This window comes from Periplaneta americana, chromosome 6 (assembly GCF_040183065.1).
Source record: "Periplaneta americana isolate PAMFEO1 chromosome 6, P.americana_PAMFEO1_priV1, whole genome shotgun sequence".
NCBI lineage: Eukaryota > Metazoa > Arthropoda > Insecta > Blattodea > Blattidae > Periplaneta > Periplaneta americana.
The window spans coordinates 140118351-140139823 of record NC_091122.1 but is presented as its reverse complement, the minus strand read 5'-3'; the positions used below and the strand labels follow the sequence as shown (position 1 = coordinate 140139823).

Below are 21473 nucleotides of genomic sequence, written 5' to 3'. Positions count from 1 at the left end.
CAACATTGTAATGTGTGGGCATGAAGTCTAAATGAAGTCAGAAAAGAACAAGATATGATTTTACGAAGAAGGTCAATGTAGAAGAACAGCAGAATCATGGAGTAATGATTCATAGAAACCAGTAAATATGTATAGGCAGTGCTTTTCTTCTGGGGGAAAAAAGGTGGTGGAACTGTGTGTAGAATATATGATAATGGCTGGGAGATGCTTATGTCCAGCACACGGAAATTTTGTCATTTTTAACCTTCTTTTTGCCAAACTTTAAGACTTTCAAGGCCTAAGCCGAATTCAAAGAAAAATTAATTATTAACACATTTCTTGGTTTCATGATGAAAAATACAACAAAAAGGGGCCAGAACACCATTCTGGCTTGTTCTGCCAGAAAAAAAGCACTGTGTATAGGTAATTAATTTTATGGTATAGAACTAATTTACCCTATGCGAACACTCTCTATTATATAATCAAATAAATTTTCTTTGTATATCAAAGCATTCTCTCTATTTTAGATGGTTAAAAGAGAAATTAATTTTAAGGCATAGAACTGAATTATCCTATGCGAACATTTCTGTATTATTAATATAATCAAATTAATTTTCTTTGTATATCAAAGCATTCTCTATGTATTAGACGGTTAAAAGAGAAATACGATAGAACTAGATAAAGATAATAATCAATACAATAGGTATGAATTGAATACTTTTGAAATTGTACTGAATACTTACTAGGAGTTTGAAACAGGCGGTTTGTAAGTTCTATAGTGATGAATTCATCTCGTTTTTGTGCTGGTTGTTGGCACAGTCCTAGTAGCAGTCGATCAACAGATCCAATGTTGTATAGATTAGATGGATTTGTCAGTTCTTCATGTAGAGACACATCTGCAAAAGAATTTAATACAATGTTGAACTGAACCAGTAAAGGCTGGTTCACAATAAACCGGGAACGGAAACCACAACGAGAACGAGAACGAAAATATTGTTAAAATAAATGTATTTAAATGTGAGCATTCACAGTTAACTATTGTGCACACAGAGCCACATGCACCATTCCACTATGGCCCACATCGTTCTTCAAATGGCCTCTGATTACCAGTACCAGAGACCGAAGTTAAATTCTCGCCAAAGTATGTAAAATTTGTGGCATGAAGTCATGTTTCCTCCAAATACTTGGGCTTCCTTGGTAGTCCCATACTGTCACAGCTCTCTTAAGCTTGATGTACCGGTACATATTTTCTACTCTGAATAGTTTCTGTAGCTTAAAATGAGGTTCAAACCTGTCTTCGGACATTGACCAAATAACAACATGGATCAATATGTTGCAAAGGAGGAACTAAGGGGGTCCCCTTGCATCACTCCGTTTTCTTGGCTATTCTATTTTGATCGGTCTGTATTGTTGGATATCTGTAAGTGGTTTTTCGCTAAGATGTTAGAGACAAGTCTAAGTATCCATGTGTTGCCTAGTGCCTCCTCTAACTTAGCTATGAGAAACTTTTACTTTACTGTATCAAACACTTCAGACATTTTCTTTTATTGTCTTATACAATATGCTAATATAGCAAATTATATTATTTTAATTTAAAGTATAAATAATTGATTAAGTGGCGATCTTATTCGTGTTAATTGTGTAAGCATGTGCGGCTTACAGCTGTTTTGGTGCTTCTTCACACCTTCCTCAGAGCCTACTAGATCTCGGCGTCATCTCGAACTTCGCTGCCTGTTGTGTGGGTGCGTTCAATTGTTGAAAAGTGTTGAAATGTGGTGTCAAATAGTGTGTGTGTTCTGAAAATGATCTGTGTGTTGAGAATTTGATCAGGGTGTGTTTTAGTGTGTCTGTGTATTTCATATTGTTCTAGTGTGTTGAGTTTCTGGTTTTTGGGTTGTATGTGTAGGATTTCCATGTCTGTATTTATGTTATTGTATGTGTGGTTAGCATTAGTTATGTGTTCGGCATTTGTAGATGTATTGTGTCCTCTGGTTATTGCTTTAATGTGTTCTTTATATGAAATATACAGACACACTAAAACACACCCTGATCAAATTCTCAACACACAGATCAATTTCAGAACACACACATTATTTGACTCCACATTTCAACACTTTTCAACAATCGAACGCACCCGCACAACAGGCAGCGAAGTTCGAGATGACGCCGAGATCTAGTAGGCTCTGAGGATGGTGTGAAGAAGCACGGAAATAGCTGTAAGCCGCACATGCTTACACAATTACCACGAGTAAGATCGCCATTTAATCATTTATTTATAGTCAAGTGTTAAAAGTAGTGTACGAAAGATTCAACATGGATTAATAAGTATGTCATGGTTCTACTCATTCCCTTTTCCAAACTCTGATCTAATGTGCTACTGCTATTGCTCTGAGGTTAGTAGTTTGTATGAAGTGTAGATGTGAATTACATAGGAACGTCGTCATTATTATTTATTCATTCATAGTTTTCTGTCCAAGGGCAGATCGTCCACCAAATCCAGCATTCTCCAATCTTCCCTATTTTCTCCCTTCCTCTTAGTCTCCGCATACATTCCATGTATATCTTAATGTTATCTATCATCTACGGTCTTCTTCTGCCCCGAATTTTTTCCCTTTGACCATTCCTTTGAGCACATCCATCAGTATAGGCAGTTTCATCTTAGAAAGTTACCCATCTAATTATTATTATATAACAACAATCGATTAGTTGATATGTAGAAGCATTCATACTGTTCATATAACTTGATTTGTTGATGTATGGAACTGTTCTTAATATACTTTTATTATATTAGTATAAACTGAACATGTAAATGTCTTACATGTTTATGTCAGTTTATTTGTTAACGTGAACTGAATATATGTCAGTTGTTTTGAAGTGTTTACTTGTTGTTCACATCAGTTTATTTGTTAGTGATGATTGCCAACAATATTTTAATTAATAAATATTTTTCTTCACGATGCTGACTATAAATTGTTAATTAATAGACTCGGAGGACCAATTCCAATCTTAAGTTTAACACAAATAATAAGTATGAATATAAATATATGAAACAATATAACAAGGTATTTAATGTCTGTAACTTTTGAAAGTGAAAATTTTATCAGAAATGGTGTTATGGTGTCATTTCAGTGGTGTCTTACACAAGCAAATGATATGTACAGTATGTAAAATTCTCAGAGCTATATATAGTAATTTTAAACTTGTCTGTGTAAAATTTCTAAATATGTTGAGGTATAATATACTATCAACTTCCAACAGACAAATTTTCACTTTAAGTACGGTAACCAGTAACAGTATGTGATAAGAATGAAATCATTTCGATCTGATGATTCTAACTAGTGTGTTAGAAATTACTTTTTTGAACTTACCAGTACTAATTATTATAATAAACATATTTTCTACTTAACTTTTACAGAAATAGAGCACTTTTTTTACACTATCATGTAATCCCATGTAAGAATTTTATTGCCTAATGTAGGCCATATTCATCATACTCTATTTTTCACTGGAACTACAAAATTAATCCCGTAAAGTTTATTAATAAAAATAATTAATTTAAATAATATATATTACTTTATACTCACTTGTATGGAGCTTGCGATGACTTCTATCACACCTCATGAGGCTGTGCTGCACAAGGCTGTGCCCGAATCTAAATGCTGCTGTTCCAAAGGCATTAGCTGCAGTTGGATTTGTTTTTATGTCATACCCTTTGAAATATCCTTTTCTCATGAGCTCCAGGTCAAATAGTTTCATTACATCATGTCCTGGAAATTAAGTTAAATCCAGTTAATAACTGTGACATTCTTCAGCAAAAAATGTACTTTAATTAAGTCTCCTTTGCGCCTTTTACAGTTGACAGAGCCCAACAAATTTTAAGATTAATTAAAATAACTTTGTTGATTTCGATAGAATCAAATTAGACTCACCAAGAACAATGGGTAGGAACTCTTTGAAGGTAATGTGTTGCATGAAGGCCCCTATGATTCTACGAGTTTCTTGGTACAGCTTCTCATCTCGCCAGTGGGGGTTGATGTGACTGAGTTCAGTAGCGATTTTGTTATGGGCTCGCAGCCAGATGGTATGAAGAGCTATGAGTCCAGGTTGCTCATTCACGCGCTTGTCTCCTGCGTGAAAGCATCTAAGATGACCTGCTTGACCACGGCACAAATCTGCCTTGTGTGTTGCAGCCGGTAGCAAAGGCAGTCTATATTGCACACGACTGTATTTTAGTAGACCTGTAAGTAGGTAGTTTTCTGTTACTATGAGGTTCGTTTTAGAAGTACTGAGTAACATATGGAAAAAGTTAATCAGAGAAAATAAACTCGTCATGGTGATGCAAAAAATGCCACATCTTGTATAATAAGCCAGTATCAAACATTTTAAGATTAAGTAGAAAATTAAGAAAATATGAGCAATTAAAAGCTACCTCTTACTTACTTATTTACTTATGGGTTTTAAGGAACTAAGAGGTTCATTACCACCCTCACATAAGTCCGCCATCGGTCTGTATCTTGAGCAAGATTAATCCAGTCTCTACTATCATATCCCACCTCCCTTAAATCCATTTTAATGTTATCTTCCCATCAATGCCTCGTACTCCCCAAAGGTCTTTTTCCCTCTGGCCTCCCAACTAACACATTATATGCATTTCTGGACTCGACCATACATACTACATGCCTTGCTCATCTCAAAAGTATTTACTATTAGTAGGCCTATTTATTTATTTAACCTGGTAGAGATAAGGCCGTCAGGTATTAAATTTACAATTACAATTACAATAAAAATCAAAATACGAAAAGATTACTTGACTAATTAAAGCTAGCTAATTTATCATAGAAAAACAAAGAATATTTTATATTTACTGAATTACAAATTAAACCTAGAATAACACAATTGTATAGTGATGAAATTACTGGATATTGAAATATTTTGTGATAGATTAAGGAAACTAATTACAAGAAATCAATTACTGACCAAATGCCTAGTAAGGTTGCATTTGAATTCAATTTTATTTCGACAGTCCCTGATGCTAGCAGGTAGCGAATTCCAGAGTCTTGGCAGGGCTATTGTGAAAGAGGATGAGTGTGAGGAGGTGCGATGGGATGGTATTGTTAGTATTGTTTCATGACGAGAGCGTGTGTTCAGATTATGGTGGGAAGAAAGGTAAGTGAAGTGAGACGACAGGTACGAAGGAATGAAAGAGTTCAAGATTTCGAAGAGAAAGAGAAGTGAATATAAATTTCTTTTCTTATCTAGTTTAAGCCAACCTATTGCTTCCAGGGATGGGGTAATATGATCATATTTACGAACATTGCTTACAAAACGTACACACAAATTATGAGCACGTTGAAGTTTCGTTTTGTTGTCGCTGGAGAGGTCAGTCAGTAAGATGTCAGCATAGTCAAAATAGGGAAATACAAGTGTTTGCACAAGGGACTTTTTTTAAGCAAGAGGGGAGATGAACATTTATCCTTTCTAGCACATGGATAATAGAATATACTTTTCTGCAGGTTTCTGTGATTTGCAAGTCCCAGATGAGATTATTATCCATGTGAATGCCAAGATTTTTTTACTGAAGAGGGATATGCACTGTATACTTACTTTAACAGGGGAAATGTCGAGGTGCTTTACAACGTCGCTGGACTTAATGTTCCTAATTATGTCAGGTGAAGAATACAATGCCTACATTTCTGCGTTGTGTAACTTTCTCCATTCTCCTGTAACTTTATTCCTCTTAGCCCCAAATATTTTCCTAAGCACCTTATTTTCGAAAATCCTTAACCCCTGTTCCTCTCTCAAAGTGAGAGTCCAAGTTTCACAACCATACAGAACAACTGGTAATATAACTGTTTTATAAATTCTAATGTTCAGCATTTTTGAGAGCAGACTGGATGACAAAACTGCTCAACCGAATAATAATAGACATTTCCAATATTTATTCTGCGTTTAATTTCCTCCCGAGTGTAATTTATGTTTGTACTGTTGCTCCAAGGTATTTGAATTTTTCCATCTCTTCAAAGGATGAATTTTCAATTTTTATATTTCCATTTCGTACAATATTCTGGTCACGAGACATAATCATATACTTTGTTTTTTCGGGATTGACTTCCAAACTTAGGCTATCTCCTTACTTGCTTCAAGTAACATACCCGTGTTTTCCCTAATAATTTGTGGATTTTCTCCTAACATATTCATGTCATCTGCATAGACAAGCAGCTGATGTAATCCGTTCAATTCCAAATCCTCTCTGTTACCCTGGACTTTCCTAATGGCATACTCTATAGCAAAGTTAAGAAGTAAAGGTGATGTGCATCTCCTTGCTTTAGCCCACAGTGAATTGGAAAAAAATTACCTCTTACTTTTCAAAAAGTCTATATAATCGAACGAAATTTAATATTGAAGAAACACTCATTGCAAGACGATCGCAAAGACTATTATTTATGTACTGTTTCTAATGAGATACGAGTATTAACAATGGTTGGATGTCAGAAGTGGAACAGGTGGACACATCAGATTGTACATACTGATTTCAATGAAGAGTACAAAGCAACATATTTCTGTAATCTTTGTAGGAAGTAATATGTTTTAATAATAATTTCTTATGTGACTTTTGTTCCATCTGTATTGATAATTTGTCCCATATATAAGGCAAGAGTGAGAGAATATTCATGTGTGTTAATTCATATTTATGACAGTGTATTAGAAATATGACATTCTTATTTATCATGTCAACTAATTGTTCTACATTATGTAACCTCTTTGCAAAAATTGATAGTAGAATGCCAAGATATTTATTATTTAACTTAAATACGTCACTCCTTTGCCACTTCCTTTCTGTTCTTGTTTAAGGGCCAGATTCATGATACCACGATCGTATTTTATTATCTGAAGTGAGCTTTGGAATTATGAAGAGGGGAGGGGAACTTAGTAGAACATGTACCGGTATTTACAAAGTATTATAATTAATTACAGTAGCTTAACTATCTTCTTGATCATAACAATTTAAATAGATATTGGCTGACTGTCCAGTTATGGTTCAAAATAAAGTGATGCTATCATCATCATCATCATCATCATCATCATCATCATCATTAGGCTATCCACTTCATGAATTTAGGATTATTAGCCTGTTTCCAACTTCAGGTATATCCGTTCTCTTATATAGCCAGGGGATATCTGATGTATGTCTTTTTTTTAGTTTTTAAATCAATATTATTTTATAGAGTACGGTACTGTATATCTGATCTACTGGCATTCTTAAGTGCGCATCAATTTTGTTTCTGCTTTCCATTCTCTCTACGAAATTGACACATAAATAGGCCTATGTGGACTGAACATATCTGCTACAAAGTTTTGTTTTATGTCATTCAGCATATGATTTATTCACTGCAGAAGAATATATTAAGCAGATTCACATAGAAATAACTTGCATGAAAGAATTATTTTGTTATTCTTTAGAAAGTCGTTTATAATTGTTAAAAATAACAATCTTAAGAAAAGTAAATGAATGTTTTGACTTCATTACCATACCATACCATTCCTGAACATTCTGAGATTATCCTCTTCATCCTGTGAACTGCCATACACTGCAGAAGCGTCAATGAAGACGGTAACTTGGTTTATTTGATCACGTGGTCCTAGTGAACATCCAACTCTGGAAGTTGGACTACTCCGAACAAATTCTAGACAGCGGATTCCATAGTGTTTATAGAACCAGTCATCAGGTGGGACAGGAATCGCCATGCAGTCTGGATGCTGAAGTAGAATCATAGAAATTATACAAGTAAATGTATTGACAAGTGATCCGACTCATACAACGTGAGTTAATATGGTACAGTAACAGTGATGTTAAAGTAACTTTTTATCTTAGTAAAATCCAGAGCAAATGCCTCAACAGTTTTTTTCCCGCCGTAATATAATTTATTATTTCTCCAGGTTGTATGTGTCATAGTCACAATGCAATATGAGTTTATTTTGTGGCAAACAAACAATAAATTTATGGAATAGCAGTCCCTCGTGAAATCGGTGCTTAAATGCAACAGGCTCATATCAGTAGATTTACTAGCATGTGAAAGAACTTCTGCGGGACAAAATTCCAGCATACTTGTGATGCTGATATAACCTCAGCAGTTGTGAGCGTCGTTAAATGAAACATAATTTAATTTTTAATCCATCATGATATTTTGATTATAATTAATTGATTACTAGTGGACTTACTCGTGTTAATTATGTAAGATTTGTCCGGCTTACAGCTGTTTCAGTGCTTCACGCACCATCCTCAGAGCCTACTAGATCACGGCGTCATCTCGAACTTCTCTGCCTGTTAAGTGAGTGTGTTTTATTGTTGAAATGTGTTGAAGAGTGGAGTTGAATAGTGTGTGTGTACTGAAGTTGATCTGTGTGTTGAGAATTTGATCAGGGTGTGTTTTAGTGTGTTTGTATATTTCATATTGTTCTAGTGTGTTGAGTTTTTGGTTCTTGGGTTGTATGTGTAGGATTTCCATGTCTGTATTTATGTTATTGTATGTATGGTTAGTATTGGTTATGTGATCTGCGTATGTGGATGTATTGTGTTCTCTGGTTATTGCTTTAATGTGTTCTTTGTAGCGTGTTTGGAATGATCTGCCTGTCTGTCCTATGTAGAACTTATCGCAACTATTACATGTGAGTTTGTATACACCTGTGTGGTCGTATTTATTTGTTTGTGTTTTTTGTGTGTTGAGATGTCTTTGTAGTGTGTTTTCTGTTCTGTATGTTATGTTGTATTTCTGTTTTCTGAATGAAGATGCGATCTTATGTGTGCTTTTGTTTTCATATGTTAGTGTGATGTATTTCTTGTGTTCTTGTGTTTGTGTTGTGTTTTGCGTGTTTTTGTGTTTGTTAAGTTTTTGTTTTGTCTTCCTTATGTTGTTGTCTATTATGTTTGGATTGTATCCGTTTTCTTGTGCTATGTATTTGATTGTGTTCACTTCTTCATTATAGTGTTGTTGGCTCATGGGTATGTTGAGTAATCTGTGTACCATTGTCCTGAATGCAGCATGTTTGTGTTGTATGGGGTGGTTAGATGTGTTGTGTATGTGTGTGGTGGTGGTGGTTGGTTTTCTGTATATTTTGTAGGTGTGTTTGATGTCGAATTTTGTTATGGTGATGTCTAGGAAATTTACGGAGTTGTTGTTTTCAAGTTCTATTTTGATTATGTTATGTCACTACGTGAATCACCTAGTTCGAGCCTATGCTGCAGTATATTCATTTGCAAAATATAATTTTTTAAAGAGAAACGTGTAAGATTAATGTTTCAATTAGTGGTCTGCATCTGCGAATCAGTAATAAACTATAATATTTTATCATCAAAGACTACAGTAAATCCTACCCTTGTTTACAATTAAATCGAAGGTATTTCAGTATATTTTAGGAAGTAATGATCACATTATGCATTTGTTTTTACGTTGGTTTTAAAATAAATTAATCGGCATTGTATTTTTGTCTCATAAAACTGTTAGATCTTAAAATATGATACAGATTTATATAAATATTGAAAACAGTGAGAATCATTCAAGAAAGTTAATTTTATTGTTTTTAAGTAAATAAATATATTTAGATGTATTCTGTTAATAATAATGATATCTTACTGTAAGCTCTATTGGCTGGAAATCACGACCGCCATCAATACAACATTTTGGCACTGATCCATTAAATCCACGGGTTTGCGCTGAAGCTGTAAAGAAAGTTAAATTATTACTACTTTGTAAAATATTGTGTTTTTTTTAATTATTATTTACATTTTCAAGCAATGATTAACAAATTAAACATGGATGATTAGTCAGTTGAAAATGCCTCGTCTCTTAAGAGTTATCCCTTAGTCTTTACATCTACAGTGAGGATCATGATCTGGTGACAGACGGTGCCAGATCCCGCCAACTTATGGCTTGGTTACTGCGCGGCGCATGCCCATATCCCTGGCACTGATACGGAACTTACAATAAGAGTTGCAGAATTTGTACTTACTTAGCTCACATTCGTTGCTCAAAATGTCTCACATTCGCTCAGACAAATAATTTATGAAAAAATGATACAGACAAAAAATAAATTCAGAAATTTTCACTCCAGTGTTTAATTATTGTCAACTGAAAGAAAATAATCCTGTTACTTACTGTGGGTATCAATCAACTCAACAGAGTCGATTTTGTGATTAGTGAAAATATTGTTTGTCACTCTACTACAGTTCTTGAGAAAATTAAATTCCCTTCGAGATAAGGTAAAGCATACGAAACAGCTGAAAGTCTCTACCAACTGTCCTTAAGGGGTTAGGCATAGCTTACAACAGTAAATTTTTTGGAAATATTCAAAATTTTTTTCCATTACTGTATCTTGTACAATAACGAAAATTGATATGTGTGAAACACTATCCTTCTCTATATGAAAAAAAAAAAATATATTTTTACGATTTAAAAAAAATTGGTTATATATTTTTTTCAAAATTCAAAATGGTGACATTTCACTGTGCAGTCATAACTCATAAACTTTTTAACTTTTCCGTGTTCTCTCTCTTTTATTTTATTGCTGAAACTCATGTTTACAATACCATGCTCTTTCAACTACATTCCTTATTAAATAATTTTTTTTGTGTTAGAAGGAAATACTGATATGTGACCATTTTTTAAATGAATTTATTTTTTATCACACAATCTATTAAAGGTAGAGAAGTGATTTTGCACCATATTATAGATATGACATGCCTATATACACACAAAAAATTTCATCACAGAATGTTGGATAGTTTTTGAGTTATGAGGGAAACATTTCATCACTGCACAGTCAACTGCCACCATTTTGAATTAAAATATATATATATATATATAAATAATTTTTTTAAATCGTAAAAATATTTTTTCATATAGCAGAAGGACATTGTTTTACACATTGGCCTACTAATTTTCATTATTGTACAAGATACAGTTATGGAGGAAAAATTTTTCAATATTTCCAAAATTTTACTGCTGTAAGCTGTACCTAACCCCTTAAAGAGCTATTATTATAAAAAAAATGTATCATATGTTGTGTTTTAAACTTACATAATTTTAAATAATTCATATTAAAATAAAAAATTTATTGATAATAACAAAAGTAAGTTTTCAGTGTTGGTACAGTGATTAGCTACGAACTGGAAGAGTGAAATTAATATTAACAATTAATATTTGAGGAGAAATAATATTAATATAATAATAATAAGGAAGAATGAAAGTTTGTTTTATGGTGAAGAAAAGACATGTTTCTCTTCGCCATAACTTCAACAGTTCTGGGGTTTCGTTTGTTATCTGTTAGTGAATACTGAATTTTTTTTGTGTAAGTAAAGTGATCCTAGTGTCATGCTTAGCATGCACGCTCTTATATCGAAATAGTGAAAAGAGAGATTTATTCCTCTCTGTTCTCTTTGTATCTTCGAAGTTTTTCTTCCCATTTACTCCTTAAAGTTTATTTCGAATTTGAATAAAGTTTATCTGTGTTTATTGAATAATTAAAATGAACTTACATGTGAGATCATGGTCCAGAAATTGCCCCCACTGCATTACCATATGTGTAATAGTATTCAGATCATTGTCTCTGTCACTGTGTATTGCCGTGCTTACTGACCGAGCACTGGGTAATGGTCCTCCAGATACTGACATTCTCACACGCTCCAAACCTGAAAATTAATGCACAGTTTTGTACGTTTCCTGAGAGCGATCAAAGTCTATTTCTCTGTTGAATTAACACATTTCAAGCAAGCAGTCTTACCACATACGCACTTTAACAACTTCAAGTAATGTTACTGGTTGTTTTCACACTATAGTAATCTACATTTTATCTTTCCACGTTCGCACGTGGTTAGCTGTGCTGTACACTGCCTCTTCCACTCTACTTTCCTCGAGTGTCGAAAGATAAAATGTATGCACTGTATATTGCGTTTACACAGTTGGGTGGTAAGATTTTTCTTAATTTATATTTCTTTCTTTACCTTTCACTATCTTGTGGATGTAAATTCTTTGAAGCTATTTATACACATACAAGTACGTATGTGCGTGTGCATAATTGTATCTATACTTAGTTATCTATGGTCACGACCAAGCCCTGAATTTTTAGGTTCGCGCCTATTCTATTTTCACATAGTTCATCACGAAATTTAAATTGTCTTATATATTCTATGCCATGATGAATAAAATTATACTGTATGAATTTGATATGATAAAAAAATCGCTAATTTCAGGATTAGGATTTCAGTATATGAAACCAATAACATCATAATAGTCTGTTGTAAGTTTTATGAAAAACAAGATTTTTGATTGCAATAATTTAAGAAAGAAGACAATTTATCTGTGAAAGTTCCTCAAAATATATTTTCAGTATCATTCAGTATATATCAATAATTTGTTTCCGAGATTAATTAGAAAGTATTCAATTACAGTGGCCATCCATTCTATAAATACATTTTGAGATCTAGTTTCGTACATTAAACATTTAAAAAAAAAAGAAAAGATTACAGGAGTATTTGTTCTTAAATTTGTTATACACTCCATTATTGCTCCTTAAATTATATTATTTTCCATTTATAAAAAGGAGTGCAACTTCCAGTACCTATTTCTTACATTCATAAACGTTAACTTTGGTAACCACAGGCGTAGCTCAGTCGGCTGAGGCGCTTGCCTGCCGATCCAGAGTTGGGCTCGAGCGTGGGTTCGATTCCCGCTTGGGCTAATTACTTGGTTGGTTTTTTCCGAGGTTTTCTCCAACCGTAAGCCAAATGTCATGTAATCTACGGCGAATCCACGGCCTCATCTCGCCAAATACCATCTCGCTATCACCAATCCCATCGACGCTAAACAATCTAGTAATTGATACAACGTCGTTATATAACCAAGTAAAAAAAAAACATTAGCTTTGTTTATTGCGAAAAAAAAAAAGGAAAAGATTTTAAATGGCATGTCGGTGACGGTGCCTTTAAAGTATAATTTCTTGTGGTGGCATATTGAAGCTTAGTTATTAATGCTTTTAAAATAATTACAAAAGGAAAAGAAAATCAAAATAAAGAAAGGAAAGCACTCTTATATTCTACCGCTGCCTTAATGAGCAGGACTCGTGGTCGGAGCAATTTAGTAATATTAATATAATGACGGTATGACTAAAAACACAGGCTAGTGTAAAATCATTTTTAAAAGTGAAATTAAACAAAATAGGAAGGAATATACAAAATAAGTATTATTTTACTTAAATGTTATATTAAATCTTTAATTTTCCATTTAAATATTTTATTATTTATTTATTATTTATTTTTATTTTATTATTGAGACTTGTTAATTCAGGATTATTTTTAACAAGAGAATTAAATAGTTCAGAACCAAAACTTGAAACGTGGCTGTGGAGAAGAATGGAGCGTGTAAAATGGACGGGCAGAATAAGAAATGAAGTTGTGCTAGAAAGAACGGATAAAGAAAGAATAATGCTGAAACTGATCAGGACTAGAAAAAAGAATTGGGTGGACCATTGTCTAAAAAGAAACTGCCTACTAAATGATGCACTGGAACGAATTGTGACCTACATTCATTCATTCATTCATTCATTCATTCATTCATTCATTCATTCATTCATTCATTCATTCATTCATTCATTCATTCATTCATTCATTCATTCTCGGTTGAATAGCATTGATTTTCATTACCGCTTATAGATATATAACGCTCAAAGGTGTGGCATTATTGCTGATGGTAACAGACAACAAATATTAATTAATAAATGAAGACAATTCATAGTTTATACTATGTTATTCACATTTTTATCAACAATGTAGGCCAATTACAGGTTCAAATTTCGTTTGCAATTCACACTACAAAGTTGTCTCTGGTGCTGGCATGTAAAGGTAGCGAACTGATTGCGTCTTACGTACCATCTCTATAGTTTGGTGGCAGAAAGCGGTGTAGGGGCATCATGGAAGCTCCCCACCAGGGATGTGCTGGGTTGTTACAGCGGCCGTCTGCAGTCCGATAGCGGCTAGTTTCAGGGCAGGATGGGGCTTGATCTCGCAAGGGACACTGGTCGTGTAGGGCTGTGTGCAGCAGAGATATTGTAGGCAGTTTGAGTCCTTCCACAGCGGCGCGACTCTCAGCCCCAGCGTACAGTCTGCAATGAGATTATGATTACAATGCATTTTATTGCTATCGAGTTGTGAAGCTCATAGACATTTGATGTAGAAATCACCAGTGGCGTAGCATGAAATTTTGAGCAGGCGAAGCTAACTCAAGTTGTCTTTCATGTACATATGAGAAAACGTATTACAAAAATATAGTCTTAAAATAAATAGTAGTCAGTGTCAAGTCAGCAGTCGAAGATTGGTTGGAACATCGTAAGTAACACCAATAAGGCATGACCTCAAATGATACGTAGTAAAATATGATTTCATGGTTTACTCATATCTCTAACAAATAGACACGTATAGTATAACATTAGCTCAGTCCCTGTCATACTTAGAGAAATCACAATATTAACGGTCAATAGATACAGTATCAGTATCATTACGTAAGTATGCGTCTGTGTTTTGGTTGTGTCCTTCATTGACAACAAGGGAGTCGGTCATTTGTTTTCTAAATCACACTTTTGTTCGTAAGTCAGTCTTGATAATAGAACTGTCCTAAAAAATTCAAGTAAATTGGTGTCAGGAACTGTTATTTCACTCATTATTTATTATATCAGCCACAGTTCACACTAACACTTCAACTGAACACAACTCACGAAAGGGATAACTCGGAAACTAAATTATTTTCAATGCAAAAGCTAGCTTCTTGCAAACTTGAGACCAGGGTAGTTTAATTAGAAAGGGATGGAAAATCTGCGGGGCGGGTTACATAGAAGAATGAGTGAAAGAAACCAGTCTGCTTGGAAGCTGGTGTGTGCTTCTTGTTTACTGCTGCATCACAAATCATCCTGAGCTGCCGCATCACAATATTTAACGCATTAAATATAAATTCTATTAAAATTAATAAATAATTTTGTTCATAAACAGCAGGTTTATTATGAAATCATTATTAACTGGGGAAGCTGAGCTTTTTAACTTACATTGATGCTACGCCACTGGAAATCACTACCTTATATAGGGTAAAGGTACCTAATTCCGTGACACTCCTAATCCCGTGATAGTTATTCTTCACCGAATGTCACGGGCTTGGGTGTCTTGCTAGGAAGTTTACCGATATCTCAAAAGTAGGCGAAAGATGCACTCTTTCGAGAAAGATGTCTGGCGCTATGATTGAACGCACAAACTTTGACTGGCATTCAATTTAAAAAAGTATCACGGGATTAGGGGTATCACGGAATTAGGCAACTTTACCCTACAGAGTGTCCCGGACGAACACTACTGATAAGAAAGTTTTATAATTCAATAACCAACAAATTTATCCAGTAGCGTAGCCAGCGGGTGGGCCAGGTGGGCCCAGGCCCACCCAAAAAATTTGCGAATTTTTGCGGTTTTTTTTTTTGGAAAATACTCAACATTAAAACTAAACCATGGATCCAGAGCAATAGTTACAGTCGATAGTATTAAGGTAAGAAGTAAAAAATGCGTTCATTTCTTCAAGAGCCAATTTAACTGTGTTGGGTTGGGCCTAAAAAAAATTGTCTGGCAGTGACAAAAAGAAGGAAGCTGTGGAGGCTATTGAATTGTTACATCGGCTGGAAAAATTGTATTTGGTATGTTTAGACGATATTCTTGCTCTTGCAAATTCATTATCGGAAGCACCTCAGTCTCCAAAAATGGATATTAGTAAATGTTCGTTCTTCAGTAAGACAATGATGTCTATAAAGAAAAATTCGACAATCATGTCAAGCACAAGGCTTTGTAATCTAGCAATTCTCTCCATTGAGAGAGAGAAAAGTTGGGATTTGTTGAAGGACCTATCATCAGCGATCGACAGATTCTTTGCTAGGAAATCTCAACAGCTCCAGTTCACCTTGTGAAGCGTTTGTATAGGTATGCCTTGCATGATTGTTTATCATAGTTTTGCATGTTATTAAATAAGTCTTCCGAGAATGAGTTTCAAGAGTTGACGGCAGCGGCATTGTCATGAGATGAGACAGATACTTTCTAAACTCTGCATATCTGGCCCACCCAAAATAATTAGTCTGGTTACTTACTTTACTTACTTACAAATGGCTTTTAAGGAACCCGAAGGTTCATTGCCGCCCTCACATAAGCCCGCCATCGGTCCCTATCCTGTGCAAGATTAATCCAGTCTCTATCATCATACCCCACCTCCCTCAATCCATTTTAATATTATCCTCCCATCTACGTCTCGGCCTCCCTAAAGGTCTTTTTCCCTCCGGTCTCCCAACTAACACTCTATATGCATTTCTGGTTTCACCCATACGTGCTACATGCCCTGCCCATCTCAAACATCTGGATTTTAAGTTCCTAATTATGTCAGGTGAAGAATACAATGCGTGCAGTTCTGTGTTGTGTAACTTTCTCCATTCTCCTGTAACTTCATCCCGCTTAGCCCCAAATATTTTCCTAAGCACCTTATTCTCAAACACCCTTAACCTATGTTCCTCTCTCAGAGTGAGAGTCCAAGTTTCACAACCATACAGAACAACCGGTAATATAACTGTTTTATAAATTCTAACTTTCAGATTTTTGGACAGCAGACTGGATGATAAGAGCTTCTCAACCGAATAATAACACGCATTTCCCATATTTATTCTGCGTTTAATTTCCTCCCGAGTGTCATTTATATTTGTTACTGTTGCTCCAAGATATTTGAATTTTTCCACCTCTTCGAAGGATAAATCTCCAATTTTTATATTTCCATTTCGTACAATATTCTGGTCACGAGACATAATCTGGTTACGCCATTGAATTTATCCAAATGCCTTTTGATGCAAAATACAGAGAAATTTACGAATTTTTTATGGTGATCAATAAACCTCCACATGTGCACCTCCTGTGGCTCGGTAGACTGTCTTTTGTTTGTCTTATATTGATACAAGCGATAGCCTTGCAACATTCTGATTGCGTGACCAAAGTTCCACTACTTGTAAATTAATAAATAAGAAAGAAACAGGGGCACAGAGTCCAATTCCTCTTTAATAATAATAATAATAATAATAATAATAATAATAATAATAATAATAATAATAATAATAATAATAATAAACATCTTGTTTTCGCATTCTTTTCCAGTTGTTATGGCTGGTAAACAGTACAGTAGGATCTCACTCTATGATAAGTATTGCAGGTCTTAGCAGTTAGTGTTACTTGGGGTTACTGCTATAACTCTAACATATCTTTGTAATACATCGTATTCTGAAAAGAAAAAACAGCGAAAATTTACGAAATCTAAGCGACTGTCTTTATTTACGACAAAATTATCTATCTTAATTTATGTCGTCACCTGATATATCCTTATATCGGGTATCGTGGAGACCATACTGTACACATAAAACTGAATTAAAATGCACATGTATCATCTACAGCATAAAGGCAACTTAATAATTATATTGATTATTTAAATTTGTTGTTTTATTCTTAATTAAATAGACATAAAATCGGTTTTTATGCAGTTTTTATAAGTTTATGTTGTAGGCTGGAAGTGTAACTGTTAATTACTTAAACATCGTTGTCTGTAAGAAACTTAAGGCTGGTTCACAATAAATCGGGAACGAAAACGGCAACGAGAACGGAAATAATGTTAAAATAAATGTATTTAAATGTGAACGTACACAATAGTTAATTGTGAATCCTCACATTTAAATACATTTATTTTAACCATATTCCCGTTCTCGTTCTCGTTATCGTTGGCGTTTCCATTCCCGGTTTATTGTGAACCAGCCTTTACTCAGCATTCTCGTAAACGTCTGCTGTCACATAACTAAGTAGCTCATTTTTTTGCCATTTTCAGCATCTGCAAGTCTTTACAGAGAGAATATACTAATCGCTCACTGTTTTTACTGCACTTAAATTCTTCGCGGCAATATTTTATAAGAATTTCGGAATGACATTTCACTTTTCACAAGAGATGTTCATGTGACCGTAGCGTAGAATCATTTATTTCAATATAATCTCATAATTAAACACGTTAACGTAAGAAGATATTAAACATCGGTTCTATGCACTTCAAAGGAAATGTGCCACTCTATCCTAATATGGACTCTCTAGCCAGCCATTGTTACTTTTTGTTAGCTCTAGTGACTGGAGTTGAAACAGCCTTCTTCGCAGGCTGCATCTGACAGTTAAGTGTTTTCTTATCTGTGTTATTAGGTCTCGTCCTCATTTGAAAATACTTGTTTGTCTATATATTTTACATGTTATTTACAACTAAAAAGTATCTGTACAATTATTTTATTATGAACTTCTTTGCACCCTTCATGTGTTTATTTCATGATCTTTAGACTAATTCTTACTGTCTCTCAGTGTACATTAACTTAATGGCGTGCAAGGAATGTTAATTTGTTAAATAGAAGTAGACTTTCTATTCTTTATAGTTCAAATAATATTTTAAGCATAGGAACAATGCAAAATTAAATGTTAATTGAAGACGAAACTATAGTTGAACTGATTTAAACTTACCGAAACTTTCTTAAGAACATAGCTAATTGGAATCGTACGTTAATTATCACTGAAACTGATTTAGCATCTTACCGTAATGTCCATTTTTTTCAAGAACAAACATCTTCTGAAAGAGTTGTCAATTCCACAGGTTTGACAACTACAAAGTGATCTAGCGGTAACAACAGTGTTCCGTTACAATAGTGTTCAAATAAAGCACACTGCACAATGATTTCTCTACTCTCGCAGAGAAGTCTTGTCTACAACTGAGATGGACCGCAGTGACGTGGTCTCATTTATATGGTGTCTCGGGTCATTTCACATCTGGGCTGCTCGTTGACGCTTGATTGCTTCCAGCTATTGCGTTCTGTTGACAGACGTGACAGTGTCATCTTCAGTTTTACAACTGACGTGTGAATACAGCTACGGGCGGTGACATTAAATGTGTGTTTTTGAAACCTTCTTATAAACTGTGCCCAGAATTAATTAACACAAGTTCAGGATATAACCCAGTTTCCATGGAAACGAAAGTTAAGTCCCTCTGTATGCTTCATGACACATAGATGGCAGAATGATGACGACTTTAGCTTACGAAGCTGAAGTAGCTCACTTTCAGCAGAACAGGTGGCTATGGATGAAAGAAAATTGCCTTGATATTTTCCGCACAAGTGCTGGGATTCAAATTTCCTCTGAGGACCATTCCAGAAATTTCTAGGGTTACTTGTCCTGTGGAATATTTTATGCAGCCACCGATGTTGTCTAGAGGTTAGCGAGCGGCTATCGTGCTCCGAAATTACGTTTGAATGTGGGTTCGAATCCCACTTAGACTTATTACCTGGTTAGATTTTTCCAAACTCTAAGTCCAATATCAGGTAACCTAATGGGGAATCCTTGAAAGCATCTCGCCAATTACTAATTACATGTACGGTAGATAACCACGAAGATGATATAGTGTCGTTAAATAACCGATTAAAGAAAATTTTCCGCAGAATCCCGCGAACATTGTACAATAGTTTCCATTGCTCTCAGCATTGATAATAAAGATGATAGTGAATTGTTGTTGTTTAGTCAACTGTCCGAAGACAGATCTGAACCTCACAATGAGGCAACTAGGCCAGGAGATAATGGGATAGTGTGACCAGTTCTTTTCCCCCCTGATAGTGAATTATGGAGAAAATTTTGATGAAAGAAAATAGTGCTCCGAGAAAACCTATTTCAATACTGTGTTTATGTCTACTACCTCACCAGGATTTTATCTCGGGTTTTCAGAATGCAAAGCCGACGTTGTGGGCTTAGGCGTTTGGCTAACGCTATGTCATTAATTCCACACAGACCTCCATCATTTAATAAAATAACTAAAAGATTTCTCTGGCAATGAAATATCTGAAAAGTGGCCCTATACTAAGACTTATATACGGTCCGAATTTTCCGAAATCATACCGCATTCCAGGTATACGTCCCAGTGTTTCGAATGAGTATGTCGGGACCAAACACTGTCGTGGTTTTACAGTGAATTATTTCTTTACTAATGAACGACTTAACTTTGAAAGTTCATAATTATGAGTAAATTAATTTTACATTTTTTTCATACTTTCTTATTGTTGAGTCTTGAATTAGCTCATATTCTCCAGTCTTAAGCGAATATGTACGATATATCAAAGGAAGACTGAGCATTGTTGTATTCATCATGAACTAAAACACTTAAAACAGAATTTGGTCTGCTTTATATTGCCAACAGAATTGTGTTTGGATTTGACGATATTTGCAAAAATATCTACGTAGATGTAGGTATCAATAAGATAGGCCGCTGGACAGGAGTGAACAAATGTTCCTTAGAACAAAATACTCAAAATCCTCTAATAACAGTCACTTAACTTAATTCTAAGCAACATAATTATACGCTAGCGTATCTGCTGAAATTCCCATAGAGAAGATTTCTTTTTAAATTGTTTTATTGATTTTAAATGATAAAATTATTATTTACATATACAACTATTTATACCTTTGTTATGATTTTAGTCTAACTGATAACTGCACCGATAACGAATAGTCCCTCTTTCTTAAAAGATTAATGGTCACTAACTGTAAATCTCTCTTGTTATGCGTGGATGAATTTTCACAGAAGCAAAGTCTTGCAAAGGTTTGAAAAAAAAAACAAAGAAATATTGTTAGAATCACTTACATAACTTTTAATGTCGATTTTCCTAAATACAAAAATAATATTGGAAAATATTACAAAGTAGGAGTAGATATTTACTAACAACATAATCTATTTAAAATAATAATAATAATAATAATAATAATAATAATAATAATAATAATAATAATAAAAATAAACAGTGGCACTACAGTCCTTTAAGGGCCCAGACCAACCAGCCGGCTGTTAGCCTCGCGTTCACATGCCGAAGCAGAGGTGAACGATCATCCAACTAGAATGGAGGTACCTATCTTGTGGTTAGCACGATGATCTCCCCAGCCATTATAGCTGGATTTCGTAACCGGATTCCGCTTCCTATCATAGCTCCCCAAGTGCATCGTGGTGCTCGATGGACACCGGTCCCATACACTGACCAAAACTTCATGACAAAATTTCTTCTCGAACCAGCGCGCATTCCGTAATGCGAGTCTTAGGCAGGATGCCTTAGACCACGACGCCACGGTGCGGGACATTTAAACAATATACGTTATAAAAGAAGTCAAATATTTTACTTTTCGTGATTATAGGCCTACAGAATACCTTTTGTTTTCAATCCACAAAACACTAGTGTGTCTTCTTATCTGGGTGCATAGTAAATAATTTCATTTGTTTGTCTTTTAATCGGTAGTTCAAGAAAATGAACTGATATAAACGTTATCAACCACAACATTATAAAGGAACTGATTTGTTGTGACACACGAAAAAGTATAAATGCTGTAAGAAAAG

The 21473-nt window shown here is 34.6% G+C and overlaps 1 protein-coding gene across 3 annotated transcripts in view; it reads right to left on the bottom strand.

The window, feature by feature from the left end:
* LOC138701815 (uncharacterized) overlaps window positions 1–21473 on the bottom strand; it is a 103334-nt gene that overhangs the window by 29187 nt on the left and 52674 nt on the right. For 2 of the 3 annotated variants that reach the window (XM_069829091.1, XM_069829092.1), the window contains 7 exons: window positions 13901–14133; window positions 11513–11665; window positions 9612–9697; window positions 7518–7737; window positions 3909–4217; window positions 3564–3746; window positions 723–875 (listed from right to left, as the gene is read on the bottom strand). In XM_069829091.1, coding sequence (XP_069685192.1) covers window positions 723–875; window positions 3564–3746; window positions 3909–4217; window positions 7518–7737; window positions 9612–9697; window positions 11513–11665; window positions 13901–14133 — 1337 coding nt within the window. Of the gene's footprint in view, window positions 1–722; window positions 876–3563; window positions 3747–3908; window positions 4218–7517; window positions 7738–9611; window positions 9698–11512; window positions 11666–13900; window positions 14134–18643; window positions 18807–21473 lie in introns of those variants that run through there. The other variant, XM_069829093.1, reaches the window with a different exon arrangement.